Genomic DNA, 15,620 nt, shown 5'->3' with positions numbered 1-15,620 from the left:
TAACGGTAAGCGAAAGCAATTCCGTCCGAGAGGGCGTCAGTCACGTCCCCAACGAGTGGCCCTCTGACATCGGGCTGTCAACCAATAATCGCGGTATCATGTCTTCGAACAGCTTCTTGTGGGGTCTCATGACTATGTACTAAGTACGCCTTGAATCTGATCCATCGACAGAAGGAGGGAGGGAGGGAGCTTTTAAGGTTAGGACATGGCTCAGCTGTTATCTTTTCAGCAAGGCGTCTCTATGTTCGTTTCGCGTACTCCACCGTGTTCATCCATCACCACAATGCACTTCCAAGGCTCGTTCCTCTATGAATCCTACACGACCTGGGACAAAAAATTGAGCTCAGCTTTTATTTTTTATTTTTTTTGTTATGCCTCACAGGACCACCTGTATTACCCAACCTCAGAACAACCCGTTCGACTAGACTTTGCATTCTCAACCGTCGTGGACTCGCCGTTGGTGGGCCCAGTGACCTAGCCTGCCAGGGTCACAAGCAAGGAACCACGCTCTAGAGGCTGCCTCCCCCCTCTCCAGCGGGATGGGATGGCTAGGGACCTTGGCTGATTACTGTGTAGGTAAATCGCTGTTCGATCCTGACATGTGAAGGTCGGCCAAAACCCCGGCCGTTTAAGATCTACTTTCGTGGCCACCTGCTGTTCTTACTTTGGGTTCGAACATCAGTTGCTCCTTGTTTTATCGATAGCAAATGGGAAGCAGGACATGTTCGCTTCCAGGGTTTTTCTGACGCCGCGAAGATATGTTCTTGTCAGTTAATAACTTGGCAGATCAGCAGTGTATAGTTGCGAAACAAGAAAGTGGTATTTGCGTAGTTATCCGCACAAGTAGGGTATCAAGTCTAAAGAATCATCCATCAAGCCGTTGGGTGGCGCTGCCTAGTAACTCCCCCGAAAATTCTCTCACCGCATCTGCAAGCCTCTGCATCGTGCCCTCTTCGATATAAAAGTGACCTGCCGTCGACACCTCGTGTGCTCTGAACATGGATCCAGGGGCAGACTGCAGCTTTGATGTCCACTCTCGAAACTTCTTTACGGCGACGAAGACGTCAGCGTCGCCGTACACAGCGAGAGTGGGGTTTTCTATCAGCTTCTGTTGCTCCGGGCGAGCAGTCGAGTCCCCAGTGTCTAGGTCGCCCACGTCTGCCGTCGTCACATCTTTAGTCTTGGATGGCTTCGTGTGCTTCCCAAAGAGGCCACCAAGGTTCATAGTCATCAGGCTGGTAGCCCACCCGACAGGCGGAGACACCAACAGGTAGGCCACCCGCGGCGTGATCAACCCATTGACTGGTGGCAGACTGTCTGCTACCTTGTGCTCCTCGGCTCCTGCATCCTTGGAAGCCGCTGGCGTGCCGTCACTCTTTTGCTCCGCATTCTTCTTTTTGTGATGATGGAGCTGGTGACTCTTTGCCTTCTGCATAAGGTCCGCCACGCCCTTGCGTATCTTTTCTTCGGTGTCGGCGGAAAAGCTACGGCGACTGTGCTCCTGGCTCCGGCGCTGGTCCTCGTCCCCGCCCACCCGCATCCCAAACGCTGCCTTTCTGGGCGACATGGGGCCCTCTGTGAGCACTACACGCGCACTGCCCAGAATGAGGTTCTGTTTCTCTGCAAGGTGCTGGGCCCGCAGCCGTATGTCTGCTGCCGCGGAGGCTACTTTTGGGGCGATAAAGGGCTCGAGGGTGGCATCGAGAGTTGGGAGGAGCTTGGTGATCATGGCGCCGTAGGAATACCCACACAAGAGAAAGACCGGGACGTCTGTGAGCTCACCCTGTGGCTTGAACGGGTCCAAGTAATGCACATAGTAGTACACAAATGCGGCAAAAGACATGTAATCGCTCCTCTCGGCCTTGGAAGTCCACGAGGTCCTGCCAGTGGACTTCCCCGCCCCGCGGAAGTTGAATGTGCCCACTACGAATCCCTGTCTCAACAGGACTGCTGCCACCGTCTCGACGACCGCATCGTCATAGCACCCACCTAGAGGCGCATAAGGATGTGCGACGACGGCGGCGTGCTTGCGCCACGGCGGGGCGCGGGGGTTGGGCGTCAGGGAGTGGGGATGGTAGATGCGGCATTCGAGCGTTGTCGAACCGTCATGAATGCTAGGAATCGTGAAGGATAAGGCTGGCTCAGGAAGCATTGTTCCACCTGAAGAAGAAGAGGAGACGTGGTGGTGGAAGCTGGATTTGGGGTTCTGGCGAGGCATTGGGAGGAGATGGCGGGTGGAGGTTCACTGCCCCTCATCGTCAGCGCGGGGCTGGATTGCGGTGGTTGGAATTCGGTCAGGGCTGGCACATGATGAGGCTAGGATGCATGCATGAGAGGGTTTATGGGGCACCCCAAACAGTAACAAAAAAAGAAGAAAAGGTTGTGATGGGAAGGAAAAGATGGGAATCACGAGGAGTAAGAAGGTGGTAGAGCATGAGAAGGATTTGTTGTCGAAAAGGGAGAGAGAGAGAGAGAGGGTCTCAAAGCTCTCTAGCAATTCGCCCTTGACGTCAAGGTCTGGACCCTGGATCGAGTACACTAACATGCAGTATACAACACTAATTGATAGTGGTGTATAGCAACCCTCACTTAGTCCTTGCATCCCTGAACAGAATCTAATCTACTTAAGAACTTAACTAACCTCGACAGTGTCTTCGTTTTTGAGTTCCAAATCCTCATTTGTGAATTCAAATGCCCCTTTAGAAGTAAGTGTAAGTCAGTTGAGGCCAAGAACTTGACAACATGCAACTTTTCAGAATTGATCCTTTCATAGGGAAAAACAATGAATCAGTCAACATCCAAGCAGAGAGACGTGAGGGCTGAAAGCGAGCCATTCTGATCGAATGGGAATTATGCACCGTATAAAGTGCCCGTTTTGCTGTGCAAGTATATTGATTTTGGGAAAATATATTTGTTTTCATTGTGCTCCTTTCCGACCTGTCAACGAAATAATTTTTCCCCATTCCTCATTCTATGGCGCAATTTTCATGGCGCTGTGTCCCGTCGGCGCTCGTTTATGCAGAACAAGTGGAGCAGGCTACAAGTGGGCGTTGCAAGCCTTTGCCCGTCAGATTTTGTCACGAGGAAGAGTCATCGCCCGCGAAGAGGGGGTCTGATGACCCCTCTGCCTATTTTTATTTTATTTTATTTTCTTCTGCTTTTTATTGCGCAGGTCTTGATTCGTCAGTCTTGCTTTGATTTTTAATCGTCTCCTTCGTGCTCATACTCTTTTTCGCTTGTGTTGGGCGTGAAGTTGTCACTGTTGTCTCAAATTTGACTGCGACTTTCCCTGATTGCTATTATACCTTTTTGTGTATCTCCAGCCCCACCAAAAGTCGGTCTGTCTCTCGTCCCAAGCCACCTTGGAATATGGCATCTAGTCAGGAAAACCGGACTGGCTCACCTCGAGCTGAGGACGATACCGATCTCGAATATCATGAGCGAAGTGTCTGGCGAGCGATATGGGAGGACAATAAGGGCGCCCTCCTCATTTTACTAGCCGAAGTCTTTGGATCATCCATGGACGCCACCGTACGGTACCTACAGCAACAACAAGGCGGACCGGGTTTTCACCTTCTCCAGGTATATTTCCAGCCATCAAGTCACCTGTTGACTCTGAAGTTTGCTTTTAATTAATCGGTCTCTCCCTCCAGATCGTCGTCTTCCGCATGGGCATAACATGCATACTGAGCTCAACGTATATGTGGTGGACTCGAGTCCCTCATTTTCCACTAGGAGATCCTGAGGTGAGAGGCTGGCTTGTCCTCCGGGCCCTCTTTGGATTTGTGGGTCTATTCACACTCTATTGTACGTCGACGACCCTCCTCTGCAATAAGAAGAAGAAAAGAAAGAAGATGAAAAGAGAAGAAGACGCACGTACTCACACACCCTCTAAGATTCCCTTCACTATCTCCCCCTCGCTGAGGCCACTGTCCTGCGCTTCCTCATCCCTCTCGTCACCGCCTGGGCCTGCCACATCTTCCTCGGCCAGTCCTTCACCAGCAATCAGCTCACCGCCGGCCTCATCGCCCTGGTCGGCGTGGTGATCATCGCACACCCAGAAGCCCTGTTCGGCAAGGTCGACGACATCGTCGAGAACACCACCGCCACCGCCTCCGGTGACCTCGACACCGTCACCTCCTCCCAGCGCCTCCTCGCCATCGGCGTGTCCCTCATCGGCATCTTCGGAGGCTCAGGTGCCTACACCGTGATCCGCGTCATCGGCAACCGCGCACACGCCCTCGTATCAGTCAACTACTTCGCCTTCATCTCCACCGTAGGCTCTGCCGCCGCCCTCCTCGCCCTGCCCGGCGTCGGCTTCATCATGCCGCGCTCTGCCAAGGAGTGGCTCCTGCTCGGCGCCATGGGCCTGCTGGGCTTCGCGCTGCAGTTCCTCCTGACGACGGGCTTGCAGCTGGACAGGAGCCCCAAGGCGACGTCGATGCTGTACACACAGATCCTCTTTGCTCTCGTCTTCGACTGGGCCATCTGGGGTGTGCTGCCGAGCGGCTGGAGCTGGGTCGGCGGGGCGATCGTCGTGGCTAGCACGCTGTGGTCTGCGCTGCAGAAGACGCCACCTGTGTCGCCCAGAGAGGCGGCGAGGAAGGCGGTGGTGGACGAGGAGACGGCGTTGCTTGGGGCACATAGGCCCGGGACGGATGGGGAGGACAGCAGTCCTACGACCACGTAGTAGTAAGTATCGGACAACTGCAAAGTTGTGCCAAGGATTTTGAGATAATTTCCAGTATCTCAGAAAGTCGACTACCGCCGCCAGAAAGGGGGAGCAATTTCCCAGTCCTCAGGGTTTCCTCCTGTGACACAATGGCATTTACACTCCAATATTTCAACCACAACAAACGTGCAAGTCTGCCCAACCTGGCTTTCCTCCTACACTTGCAGCTTCTGATTCTTTCATCCTACCCTCGACCATCCGCTTACCGCCACTTTGACGGTCCTCCCAAACGCCTCATGCCATGTGTTTTGCTACGGGCCTTGAAGCCAAAGCATTAAAGTATGTCGCGCCGGAAGTCACAAGTCTCGGGCGTCGGGGTGACGGTACTACCAGAACAACGTTCGGATTTCGTGCTGCGGAGACCTTCGTTCCCGCTGATTTCCTGCGACACGATATGCGTCCTCGCCAGTATGGCGGGTGTCTTGGTTGGTTCACTGGTTTTTACATGCAGCCAAGTTGACATCGCCCTGGCCGAGGCTAGCGGGGAGACTGAATTTACTGAATATAACGGACTTATGGTCAACCGGGCAGTATAGCGTTAGGCATACAGACTGTCTTCAGTGGAGCAATGTTTGTTGAGTTTCTGCCTCTGTATAGTGGCTATTGGGTAACATGTGAGGATTTTTATAAGGGACTGAAACCTCATGGCTACCATGTGTAGGGACCAATCGGCGAATGAGGAAGGCATCTGACAATACAATACGGCCTCATGTAGTTGACGCACGGGTTGAATCGAGCAGCGGCCGCCACTAGGTGATTAATTGCCTGTCCTTGTGTTGTATGATTCGCAAGGAATCCTTACCTTGGATATCTCGACAAGTGCGTTGGAATTGCATAAATGTATTGCGTGGCTGGACATACAAAACAGGAAATGGGCTTCATTCTAAAGAAATCTGGTATTCCGGACAATCTTAATACAGGCTCAGCTTCTATTCAATTGATTCCTCACTTGTCGTATTAGACAGCACAGATGAAGAACCTCAAAAGACTATGGAAGTCCGGATAGAGGACAAGGACCTGAGGTAGAGATCTCGTCGCTCGAGCTGTTACAACACAGCCGCCGCAAGCAGAGTACGCATTTCTGAGTCTCTGGGGCGTCCTGTGTTCGGCTGTTGCCTGAATGAGCAAAAAGGATCTCTGTGGAGACAGAAGTAGCGCTTAGGAGGTTGTGACGCGTTCTCCCAGACACATCGAGGAAACTCAATACGGGGTTCCATCTCAAGGGCGGCTAATGAAATGAAAAGTAAAAGTAAAGATATAAAAGAGTTGGTATGTGAGAGGGACAATGGTGGGGGCGGAGCACCAGCGGCCCGGGGAGCATCGGCTGACCGGGGGCCCCTGACAAGTACCAAGTATTCTTTCACCGCTCGTTGATGTTCTCAAGTATGACGGGAAAGATAAGTGATTTAATTAATACCAGTTTCTCAAGACATAGGAATTACAGAATCGGGTGTAATTTCCTGGCGTTTGGGTAAACTCTAGACTGTATTCAAAATCTTCCATGAATTACTGTTCATTCCCTCAGACATGCAACGCATGATAACTACTATTGATGAAGAAGCTTCGGAGAAGCTCATGATATGTGCATGGTTGTCCTGATGTATGGTGTGATTTTGGGGATCTGTATGCAAAGTGAAACTGCTCCTGCATATGCCGTGCATGAATTGGAGAGGCCCTTGATCGCATCAGGCATTTACAGCTCACCACGTAGCCGAAAATCTGGTTGCCTGACGATACTTGGCTTAGACATTTCGGGTCTTTCTCTCTTTCAGACCTACAGCATGCATATGTATCCTGCAAGAAACCCGGGCTGAGACCAAAAGTGCTGTTTTTTACAGGCTGTCCATATCCCATCGCTTCTGCATGTCATTCCCCGGGCCGTTGCGCTATCTGGAGAGCACAGGTGCGCTTTGATAATGAACGCAGCTGTAGACATCACTACCAGGTGCCGATTACTACAATGGGTGGATGCTCATTTTATTCTCACTGCAGTGGCATTATAGTATATGATGACTTCTTATTTAAGAGGCTGAAGAGGGCACCCACTCAGACTGGATTACCTAGGTATATGCAGGCATTCGTAGGCTTGTACGGTGCTTCACGAAGATTTTCGACTACCAATTGATACTTCAACCTCCTGATTATAAGAGTCCAATAACTCTGTTGCAAAGCTCTCCTCTACTATATTATTTACTCGAACTTTACACACACACTCTCTCTTCCTTTTTGTTTGTCTTTTTTGTTTCTCTCATCCTCCTCCTCCCTATATACTGCAGCACTCTATCAGAGACTATCTGAGAATTATCAACTGTTCATTCAAAGTATGATGAACCATCCACAACACTCTCAACTAGAAAAGGGCCGCTTTGAGAGCCGGAATCGTGGACCAACAACACAATTGGAAACGAGGATGGCTTTCAGTCATCCTCATGGTACAACAATGCAGGCTGCGTCATCAGCAGCGCCTTCGCCATCAGTGGGAAAGCTGGTTCAGGGTAATGCGAAACTTGAAAACACTCAAGACTCTGGATATAATAGTTTCCAAAGCAGTTTTGTATTACCAGATCTATGTATGAAGATTCCAACATCCCTCGTTGACGTCCTGCTCTCTGACCTTCTCCACAGCAACAGAGCAGCAGCAGCACCACAATACGGATCGCCAGAGAGAAATAAGAGAGCTACAGATACGGCTCTCTTCCGGGAAGGAATTTCTCCACTTGACCTCAAAAGCACTTGCTGACCATGACGCTGCGATGACGCGACAATCCGAGGCCCTCAAAAGCTGTCACTCAGTGGCGGAGAACATCAATATGGATCAATCAACATCCTTTATTCCTGAATCTAAGCCTCGTGTTGAGCGCACAAAAGAATATGGCCAAACTGGACCCTCCGAGGCCATCGATACTATCCAATCTCGAACAGATCAATCACGACAGCGCCAGGCTCCCGCCTATATGGCCGGTGACAGTACCCTTCTGGATAATCGCAAACCCTCGCTATCACCCGTGGCTGTCGAATACAAGACCTTTTCGAACGGCATTCATGAGAACGCAAGACGACAGAACAAGCAAGAACCTGCAATTTCAACGACGCCGGGCAATGTCCGCCCTGTCGAGCCACATGACCCTGACCAAAGCCGATTGTCAATATGCACTAAGTCTCTTTCGCTTGGAGACCCGGCGGACGTTGAGGAGCACTCGTCTGACAACCTCCACGGCAATTGCTTGCTTTCCAATCGTGTCCAAGACCCGGCGGGGTTTCCAGAACAAGGTGAAAGACGGCTGCAGAGATGGTCAAGGCTGCGCATCAAAGATCTCACTTTGATGGCTCTGTTTCCCATCCTGGATTTCATACGACACGGCATCGTTGGCCAGTATATCGGATGCAACGGAAGCAGCGACACTCGATCCAATTCTGCCCCGCAAAGGCAGGACAAGCGGACACAAAAGAGTACCGGCTCCAAGAAGCGACTTCGCAGCTCTAAAGCCTCCAAGCCACCGGGTGAGGACAGCGATGATGAGCAGTCCGATAATGACGAGGGCCCCTCTAAGAAGCATCGACGCACCGAGAGCGATTCGCTACAATTTGCCTGCCCATACCTGAAAAAGGACCCCGTCAAGTACACTGGTCCTAGATGGAAATGCCACACTCGTGAGCTCTCCAGAATCCGCGACGTCAAACAGCATCTCTATCGCAGACATGAGCCTGCGGAATACTTCTGTCCACGATGTAGTGGTATATTCCGCAACCGGGAGGCCTTTGATGATCATACTCTGTCTGACTTCCACTGTACACCACGTATTCCACGCGTCGAGCCTGACGGAATTACCTCTACAATGAGAGCGCAGCTGAACAAGAGATCACCAGGCACCAGTGAGGAACAATGGTACACAATGTTCGCCATCGTGTGTCCAGACCAGCCACGGCCCTTGTCACCGTATAACGATGTGGCTCTTCTAGAGAATGTCCCTGAGTTCTGGAGTTTTATGGAAACGCAAAGCCTCCAAGAACTCTCTGTGATCATAATGCGAAATGGCACAGTACCGCAACAAGATGTCCAAGCTCTGCTATCAGCCTTTCAAACGGCCCAGGAGAGGCTTTGTCGCGAATGGATGATGTCGGGCAATGTTGGCTCCTCAATGCCAGCCTCAGCCTTAAGTCCAGTCCAAGGTATTATGACGACCTCCACCGACCAGCAAGATCAAGCCGCCGAGTCCGACACATCCCCAGAGTCTCGGAGACAGGCAGCGAACGGGACGCTTTCTAGCCGCGATGAAGATGCTTTTGAAGTCAACACATACGATACCGTGGAAAGTGTAGCAACTACATTTGGCACTCCTGGCATTTCCCCACAGTCGATAGCTCGGGCTGAAGGCCTGTCGAGTTTCACAGGCCATGAGCCAGCCTCAAGCGGCGAAGGCGCGACATACTCTTTTCCCCAGTTCGCTAATGACGATGCCGTGGGTGACACTTGGCTTCGGCATGGGAATTCGGGGACAATAGATTACAACGGAAACCCCCATACCGATTGTGCTGTTGAGTGGTGGTGAAGGCTTTTTGTCAGAAAGCGTGGAACTTACACGATGGCCCTGTGTTCCTGTTTGGACTTGGTAAGCTTGCTGTTGACCAGCAATGATGAGGTGCTCATACTTGTTGAGTGCTCAGTACTGGTAAAGGGGAAGCAAATGACAACAGTGCGATGTGGATCTCGGTTGGGGGTTTGAGGAACTGGATTGCAATGGATTCTATGTTGAATCATGTTGGGAGAATTGTCTGAAGGCTTTTCTTTGGTGTTGTTGGTGAAGCCGAAGCATGTGCAGGGGTCAGGGATGGGGACGCAGAATCTGTCGACTAGGGTTCCTAAAAGCTAAAAAGTCCTTAGTCATCTCAGCCTCAAAATTGATCTTTCCACTCTTTAACACTGCTGCATCAAAGCTGTTGTGAATTTGCCTCTCTGACTTTCGATTTTTCTTTCTTTTCTTTTTCCTATTCTTCGATCCTGAAATGATTGTGCCCAAATAGCGTAGTCGCCACCAACCGCATCACCTTCTCTCAGTATTCTACCCAACACGACACACCAGCAATATGACAGCCATCAAGGACCACTTCATAGACCTGGAACGTCATCGCCGCCAGCTAGAAGACAATGTCACAAAGCTACAGACAGCCCTACAGCACTGGCGGATGAGCGATGCAGAGTATGAACAGCTCAAGGATGAGGTCGAAGCGATACCTGAACCTGCAAGTCGTGATGATCTGGAGAGGATCAGGGAGGAATTTGATGGCGAGGTCGTAACGGACAAGGAGGTTGAGGAACTGTTTGGCAAGTCAAACGAGAAGCCACCGGCACAGATCATCAATCTTCTCTCGAGGAGAATCGACTACGTCTCGAAAAATATAGAAACATTGGAGAAGCAGGTCGAGGCTGCGGAGGAGAAACTCGCGGCCGCAACCATTGTCGTCAACCCTGACGTGCGGGATGAAGAAGGCCTGCCGATTACGGATATCATTGAGCAGCTTGATGATGACGATAATGTTACAACGTACCGACTTCAACGGCCTGGAGATCTGCAACCGCAGATACAAGAAGCCCTTGCCAAGGCTGGGATCAAGGAATTACCCGAAGGAGGCGAAAAAACCGAGTCGAGAGATGAGGAGAATGCGCCTGTGGACGCTATTGAAGGCGATGAACATGAAATCTCCAAAATAAAGGGCAAACAGCGTGCAGAGGACGAGGGGAAGTCGCAACCAGAATCTGAGGTACTTCATCAGTCGCCCCCGTCACCGGCCGTTAAAAAAGGCGTCTCCTTTACGGAAGACACGAAAGCGGGTCATGACCCCGCCACAAGCGAGGAGCAGCCCAAAACGAGAACCGCGCAGCGCTTGGAGGAGATTATGGAACAGGCTCAACAGCAAGCAGCGCCTTTAGACAATCCAGTGATACCCCAGAACGAGTCGGCAGAAGACGCGGCGCTACGCCGGGAGATGTTGAGATATGGCATGGAGGAAATTGCGCCGATTGTCGCCGAGCTTGAAATCGACGAGGAAGGGGAGTCGGACTTTGACGACGCATACGAGGACGAGGACGACGACGACGATTATGATGAAGAGGACGAGGATGAACACGGGCGATACAAGTACCGTGTTGTTGGAGACGATTATCGGGCCAGGATGGAGGAGCTCCAGAAGAAGCTGGGTTTCAAGACGACCCGAGAGCTTGAAACTGGGGATGAACTACAGCATAATGAGGAGGAGGAGAGAGCCGAGGGCAGAGTACCCGACGAGGGCATCGCCCGGATTGCAGTCCAACCACCGCCTCAAGCTCAATCTGCTATGAAATCGGAGAACCAGGCTGCGGACGCCAAACCCGCCAAGAAGGAGGTCAGATTCGCCAGCGCCCTGGATGTCGCCGAGTCTGACTCGATGAATGACCCTCCCGCGACTGTTCCAGAACCCGAGCAGCCTTTTGTTGACCCTATGAAGGCCATGATTGTGGAGCGGAGCCCAGCACCGCAGCCGGCCGCCCCAGTGTCAACTGAGCCCAAGAAGCTCTCTCGATTCAAGAAAGCCAAGACCGCCCGCGGTACCAACGCACTGCCCATCAGACAAGCCCCCATCGCTCCCAAGGGCCCAGCGGAGGCACCAACATGGTTTCTCGGCCAGGAAGATGTGCGGACAGCCCCCACCGGACCGGAGGGTAAGACACTTGCTGGAACCGTCCTAGAGCGAGATACTCCGGCCGAGGTGAGAGAGCCAGACGAGTTCGATGCTGCATTGCTGCACCAGGAGGCTGCGACCGAGTACCACCGCATGCGGAATCGCATGATTCTGAAAGACGGCGGCTTCATGAAGGACAAGGAAGCGCCGATCGAATACCCAGAAGAGGAAGAGAGCGGGAAGCGTGTCAGCCGGTTCAAAGCCGCCAGACTGGCGAGGCAGTGATTCCTTGCAGCAAAATTGATCTGGAAGGAAGACGAGGCCATATTCACGGCACGAAAGATTCTGATTGCGTCCTTGCTGTGATATGTTGCCGTGTCCATGGTCGTCAAGGAGCTCTAGCGAATTGCTTCGAATTTCTGGTCAACAAAACCACTTCCTACGACATACAACGGTGGGTTCCACCACACCAACCTTTCTGGGAATAATTATCTGGTGGTATCTGTGACATGTTACGGAACCCTCATCGTCTTCGGACAATGTAAAGTAACAGAGACCTCTACCTGCTTACTTTTCAAGGGCAATTCCAAGATCAATCACTTTGTTGGGCTTATCTGACCCCTGACCTGCGGAGTGTGTATACATGTATGCACATACACTCTGCCTTGTGGTCTAGGCGTTTCGTTTCACCCATTACATATCTACGAGCAGTTATCTCCTCTGTCTTGCGGAAGTGATGCTTCGCAAAGCGATATCATGATTGTACGCCTGTAAACTCCAATCTAAAGTAATTTTTTGCCCTCTCTCTCAACAAATACTCCACCTAGCCACAAACGCTCTCTCCTTCTCTCTCTTCAATTCATCTTGGCATTGCTAAAGTCCATCTCGGGGTGCTGCTCCTGGAACTTCTTGAGGATATCCAACTTCTTCTGCTCGTCGCTGGAGGGCAGCCCTGCCTCCTTCTGGCGCTGGTCGTACATCATCTTCTCGACCATGCCGCGCGTTTCCCCATCCAGGTCGGACAGCTTGCTGTTCTCGGGCGTGATCTTGGTCACGTCGATCTTGGGCGCGTCCGTGACCACGTGGGGCCACCATTCCATCTTGTTCACCTTGTCCAGGTGGATCTCGATGGTCTTGGTGCCGTCGGGCGCGGTGACCAGCGTCCAGGTGGAATCGTCGACGTGGATGGGGTGGGGGAGGTCGCCCTGTAGCAAGCAGCAAGCAAGTCAGCCCTGTGTTCTAAAGAAGCCTGGGAAACCTTTCGATCTCTTTGCGGGAAGAGCAAAGGTGTGGCGTCGTAGGGTCCTCACCTGGATCACAGGGTCCTTGCCCTTCACGCCGGCCGCCAGCTTCTGCTTCTTGATGTCCACGACCAGGTCTCTGCCCTTGAAGTTGCCCGGTATGCCAGTGATGGTGATGTCCACATCTCCAATTGTCTGCGTCCAGCCGTATGGGAGGGCATCCTGCTCGGCCTTCTCCTTTTGGCGGGCGGCCGCCTCTTCAGCTGCGGTGGGTTCTAACAGGAGGGGGAACGTTTTGTTAGTCACTGGTAAGATATTTTATTGATAATGCGATTGTGTAAAGTTGAAAAGAAAGCCCTGTTCCATGGAGGCCTTTTGCTTTGAAAGTGCTTTTGAGTACTGAAATGAAAGGGCTGGATCAGACATACCTTTGTCAGTCATTTTCCTCTGGTGTTTGTGAAGCTTGCCAGACAGTGTACAAGTACTTGCAGAAGGTCATGGAAGGCGAGGAAGGCTGAATAGAAATCCATAGTGCCATGGCGGGGCATCGTCTCAGTGGAGCTTACTGCTACCCCACAGCAGCTCGAGTACTAATCTAGGCCCGCCCTAGTACCAACCAATCGTGTTCTAGTGGCTTTGTGGTAGTGGTTCAGGGTGCCTGTGCTTTGTAAAACCGACACCCCCACGTCACTTCGGGCCAGAGTTCGAGGTCCTCCCTTTTTGTCAGCCTTGTCCACTTCATCAACTCTCCAAAGCCAACAGTTTGGGTGCCTGCCGGCCTGGCTTTGTGTACACTCTCAACCGCCAAAATTCTTTGAGAGCAAGAAAGAAGAATACGAAAGGAAACGAAGAAAAAACACACCACTCATGCCTCCCTCGAAATCATCTTCAACCCCCACGTCTTCGATGCGACGCTCTTTACGGTAACTTCTCAGCAACCCAGCCTTCTCCCCTGTGTGGGAAAGCCCTAGACTTCCATTTCCCGTGGGAACAGCTTTGAGAGTTTACCCCCCGCTCCACCATGTCGAGACCCTCAACCTCCCGCAGCGGAGGTGGCGGTCCCACGGCAGCGCCCGTGACGACGATGACCAACGCCGACGGAGAGGAGCAGTGCCCGATCTGCAAGACCCTACGATACATGAACCGCAACCTCATCTTCCTCATCAACCCCGAGTGCTACCACCCGCTCTGCAACAACTGCGTCGACCGCCTCTTCGAGAACGGGCCCAACCAGTGCCCCTACATTGGCTGCCACAAGACGCTACGGAAGAAGGGCTTCCGCGAGCCCAAGTTTGGCGACCTCAACGTCGAGCGCGAGGTCGACATCCGCAAGCGCGTCGCCGCCATCTTCAACAAGGGCGAGGAGGACTTTGAAGACCTCAAGGCCTACAACGACTACCTCGACATGGTCGAGACGCTGACCATGGACCTGGTCTACGGTTCCGAGAAGGAGCAAGACGCTGCCAGCCAGCGGCTCCTGGCGTGGGAGTACGAGCACCGCCTCGAGATCGAGAAGAACCGCAAGCACGGCGAAAGGCTCCGCGAGCAGACCCGCAAGCAGTTCGCCGCCGAGCAAAAGGCCGCCGCCCAGCGCCGAGCCGACGCCGCGCGCCAGGAGGAGGAGGAGCGCCTGCGCAAGGCCCGCCAGCGCGAGGAGGACCTGGACATGCTCGCCAGCGCGCCCACCGGCGCCGCGAGCAAGATCATGCTCAAGAAGCGCGGGCAGAACCGCAGGGAGGCCGTGGCGGAGAGCGAGGCCGCGGCCATGCGGGCGGCCCAGCACGCCGCTGCCAACGGGGGTCTTGCGATCAAGGGCCTGAAGAGGAAGCCCAACGCGGCCGCGTCTGCCGCCGCCGAGGACACGGGGCCCTACGATCCCCTTGGCAAGCTGGACCTGCGGCCCTCGCGCTACGTGCTCCAGCCGACGTACAAGAACGAGTTTCTCGACACCCTGCTGCAGGACCCCAAGCTCCAGGCGGGCGGCTACAATGTGCAGGAGTACTACTCCCGCGCCCTGTTTGAGGCCTTTGCCGGCTTGGCGGTGTTTGTGAGCGACGAGAAGGAGACGGGCGGCGTAGGGATGGACCATCGCGGTGTGGCCACGCAGGGGGCCAGCATGGCTGCCAACAGCGAACCCGGGACCATCGCCTCCTTTGCCGGGTCTCGGCGGCAGCAGAACAACTCTGGCGACGTAATCAAGAAGAGCAGCAGCAACAGCAGCAGCCAGAGACGCGGCGCGGACGCCACGAGGCGAGCTGTTTCTGGTGGTCTGGGTGGGTTCGATGGCACCCCGCCACTACCCGCCGGAGTCACGAGCGAGGACGGAGATGTGCAGATGCGCGACTACGTAAAGCCCGAGCCGTCGCCCCCCGTGGTTAAGATGGAGGTGGACAACTTCTAGCGGAAGGATTCACCTCACCGGCTGGCAGGCGCGCGATGGTTGAAATGTAGCGGGTGTGGACGGTGTGAGGCGTGTCTCAAACGGCGCTTCTACATGGATCTGGACTGATGAGAGGTAAGGGGGGGGGGGGGGGGTTCGGACGATGTGGATGGGACTGCATGCATGCATAGCAAGGCGTTTTGTTTCATGGACTAAATTATGGCGCTGAGAGTGGCTCACTCTGTTAGACTCACTTGGGTAAAGAAGGGCCGGGCGCGGGGAAGGGTGCGTTTTTAATGATCACGATTGATCTTTCTGAGGCGTTACAGGTATTACAGAAACGGGTCATATGAAAACCGAACTGCGGACGCAGGGAAAAAGAGATTCAGAGCCCACCCGTCGCGTCGTTTTGCACCCGGACAAGAGGCGTGTTGATCTGCCCCAGGCCAAGGCAGACAGACCAGCATGATCATTACGGGATCAATAATAATTCTACTCAATTACTTTTCACACGTTCAGTCTTGCATTTGCCACTTTGGTCCATTAAGCCTACCGCCTACAGCTACAGACTTCAATTGTGCCGGCCTTTTCCTTCACTCCTTCTCAGCCC

At 53.1% G+C, this 15,620-nt stretch overlaps 5 protein-coding genes across 5 annotated transcripts; 3 read left to right on the top strand and 2 right to left on the bottom strand.

Annotated features, from left to right (window-relative positions):
• Window positions 1–865: 865 nt before the first annotated feature.
• Window positions 866–2,152, bottom strand: M406DRAFT_46087 (uncharacterized protein; the record flags this gene model as incomplete). Its single annotated transcript, XM_040924291.1, has 2 exons — window positions 866–1,114; window positions 1,172–2,152. 2 exons carry the CDS (start codon window positions 2,150–2,152, stop codon window positions 866–868), a joined length of 1,230 nt encoding a protein of 409 aa, XP_040773194.1.
• A 1,217-nt stretch (window positions 2,153–3,369) lies between these two features.
• M406DRAFT_293856 (uncharacterized protein) lies at window positions 3,370–5,471 on the top strand (the record flags this gene model as incomplete). The annotated part of the gene is made up of 3 exons (XM_040919104.1): window positions 3,370–3,582; window positions 3,654–3,807; window positions 3,897–5,471. 3 exons carry the CDS (start codon window positions 3,370–3,372, stop codon window positions 4,688–4,690), a joined length of 1,161 nt encoding a protein of 386 aa, XP_040773193.1. The 3' UTR covers window positions 4,691–5,471.
• A 4,346-nt stretch (window positions 5,472–9,817) lies between these two features.
• M406DRAFT_347411 (uncharacterized protein) lies at window positions 9,818–11,724 on the top strand (the record flags this gene model as incomplete). The annotated part of the gene is made up of 2 exons (XM_040922290.1): window positions 9,818–10,405; window positions 10,469–11,724. 2 exons carry the CDS (start codon window positions 9,818–9,820, stop codon window positions 11,672–11,674), a joined length of 1,794 nt encoding a protein of 597 aa, XP_040773192.1. The 3' UTR covers window positions 11,675–11,724.
• A 519-nt stretch (window positions 11,725–12,243) lies between these two features.
• Window positions 12,244–13,071, bottom strand: M406DRAFT_63198 (uncharacterized protein; the record flags this gene model as incomplete). The annotated part of the gene is made up of 3 exons (XM_040924821.1): window positions 12,244–12,594; window positions 12,700–12,905; window positions 13,059–13,071. The coding sequence occupies 3 exons, from the start codon at window positions 13,069–13,071 to the stop codon at window positions 12,244–12,246; spliced, it is 570 nt and encodes a 189-aa protein (XP_040773191.1).
• A 631-nt stretch (window positions 13,072–13,702) lies between these two features.
• Window positions 13,703–14,755, top strand: M406DRAFT_231344 (CDK-activating kinase assembly factor; the record flags this gene model as incomplete). Its single annotated transcript, XM_040915872.1, has 1 exon — window positions 13,703–14,755. A coding segment is annotated over one exon (1,053 nt), but the record flags the coding sequence as incomplete, so codon positions are not given.
• Between the last annotated feature and the right edge of the window lie 865 nt (window positions 14,756–15,620).

The sequence above is a fragment of the Cryphonectria parasitica genome (genome assembly GCF_011745365.1).
Source record: "Cryphonectria parasitica EP155 unplaced genomic scaffold M406scaffold_7, whole genome shotgun sequence".
Lineage (NCBI taxonomy): Eukaryota > Fungi > Ascomycota > Sordariomycetes > Diaporthales > Cryphonectriaceae > Cryphonectria > Cryphonectria parasitica.
The sequence above is the reverse complement of the archived record's forward strand: the minus strand, read 5'-3'. Positions and strand labels throughout refer to the sequence as shown.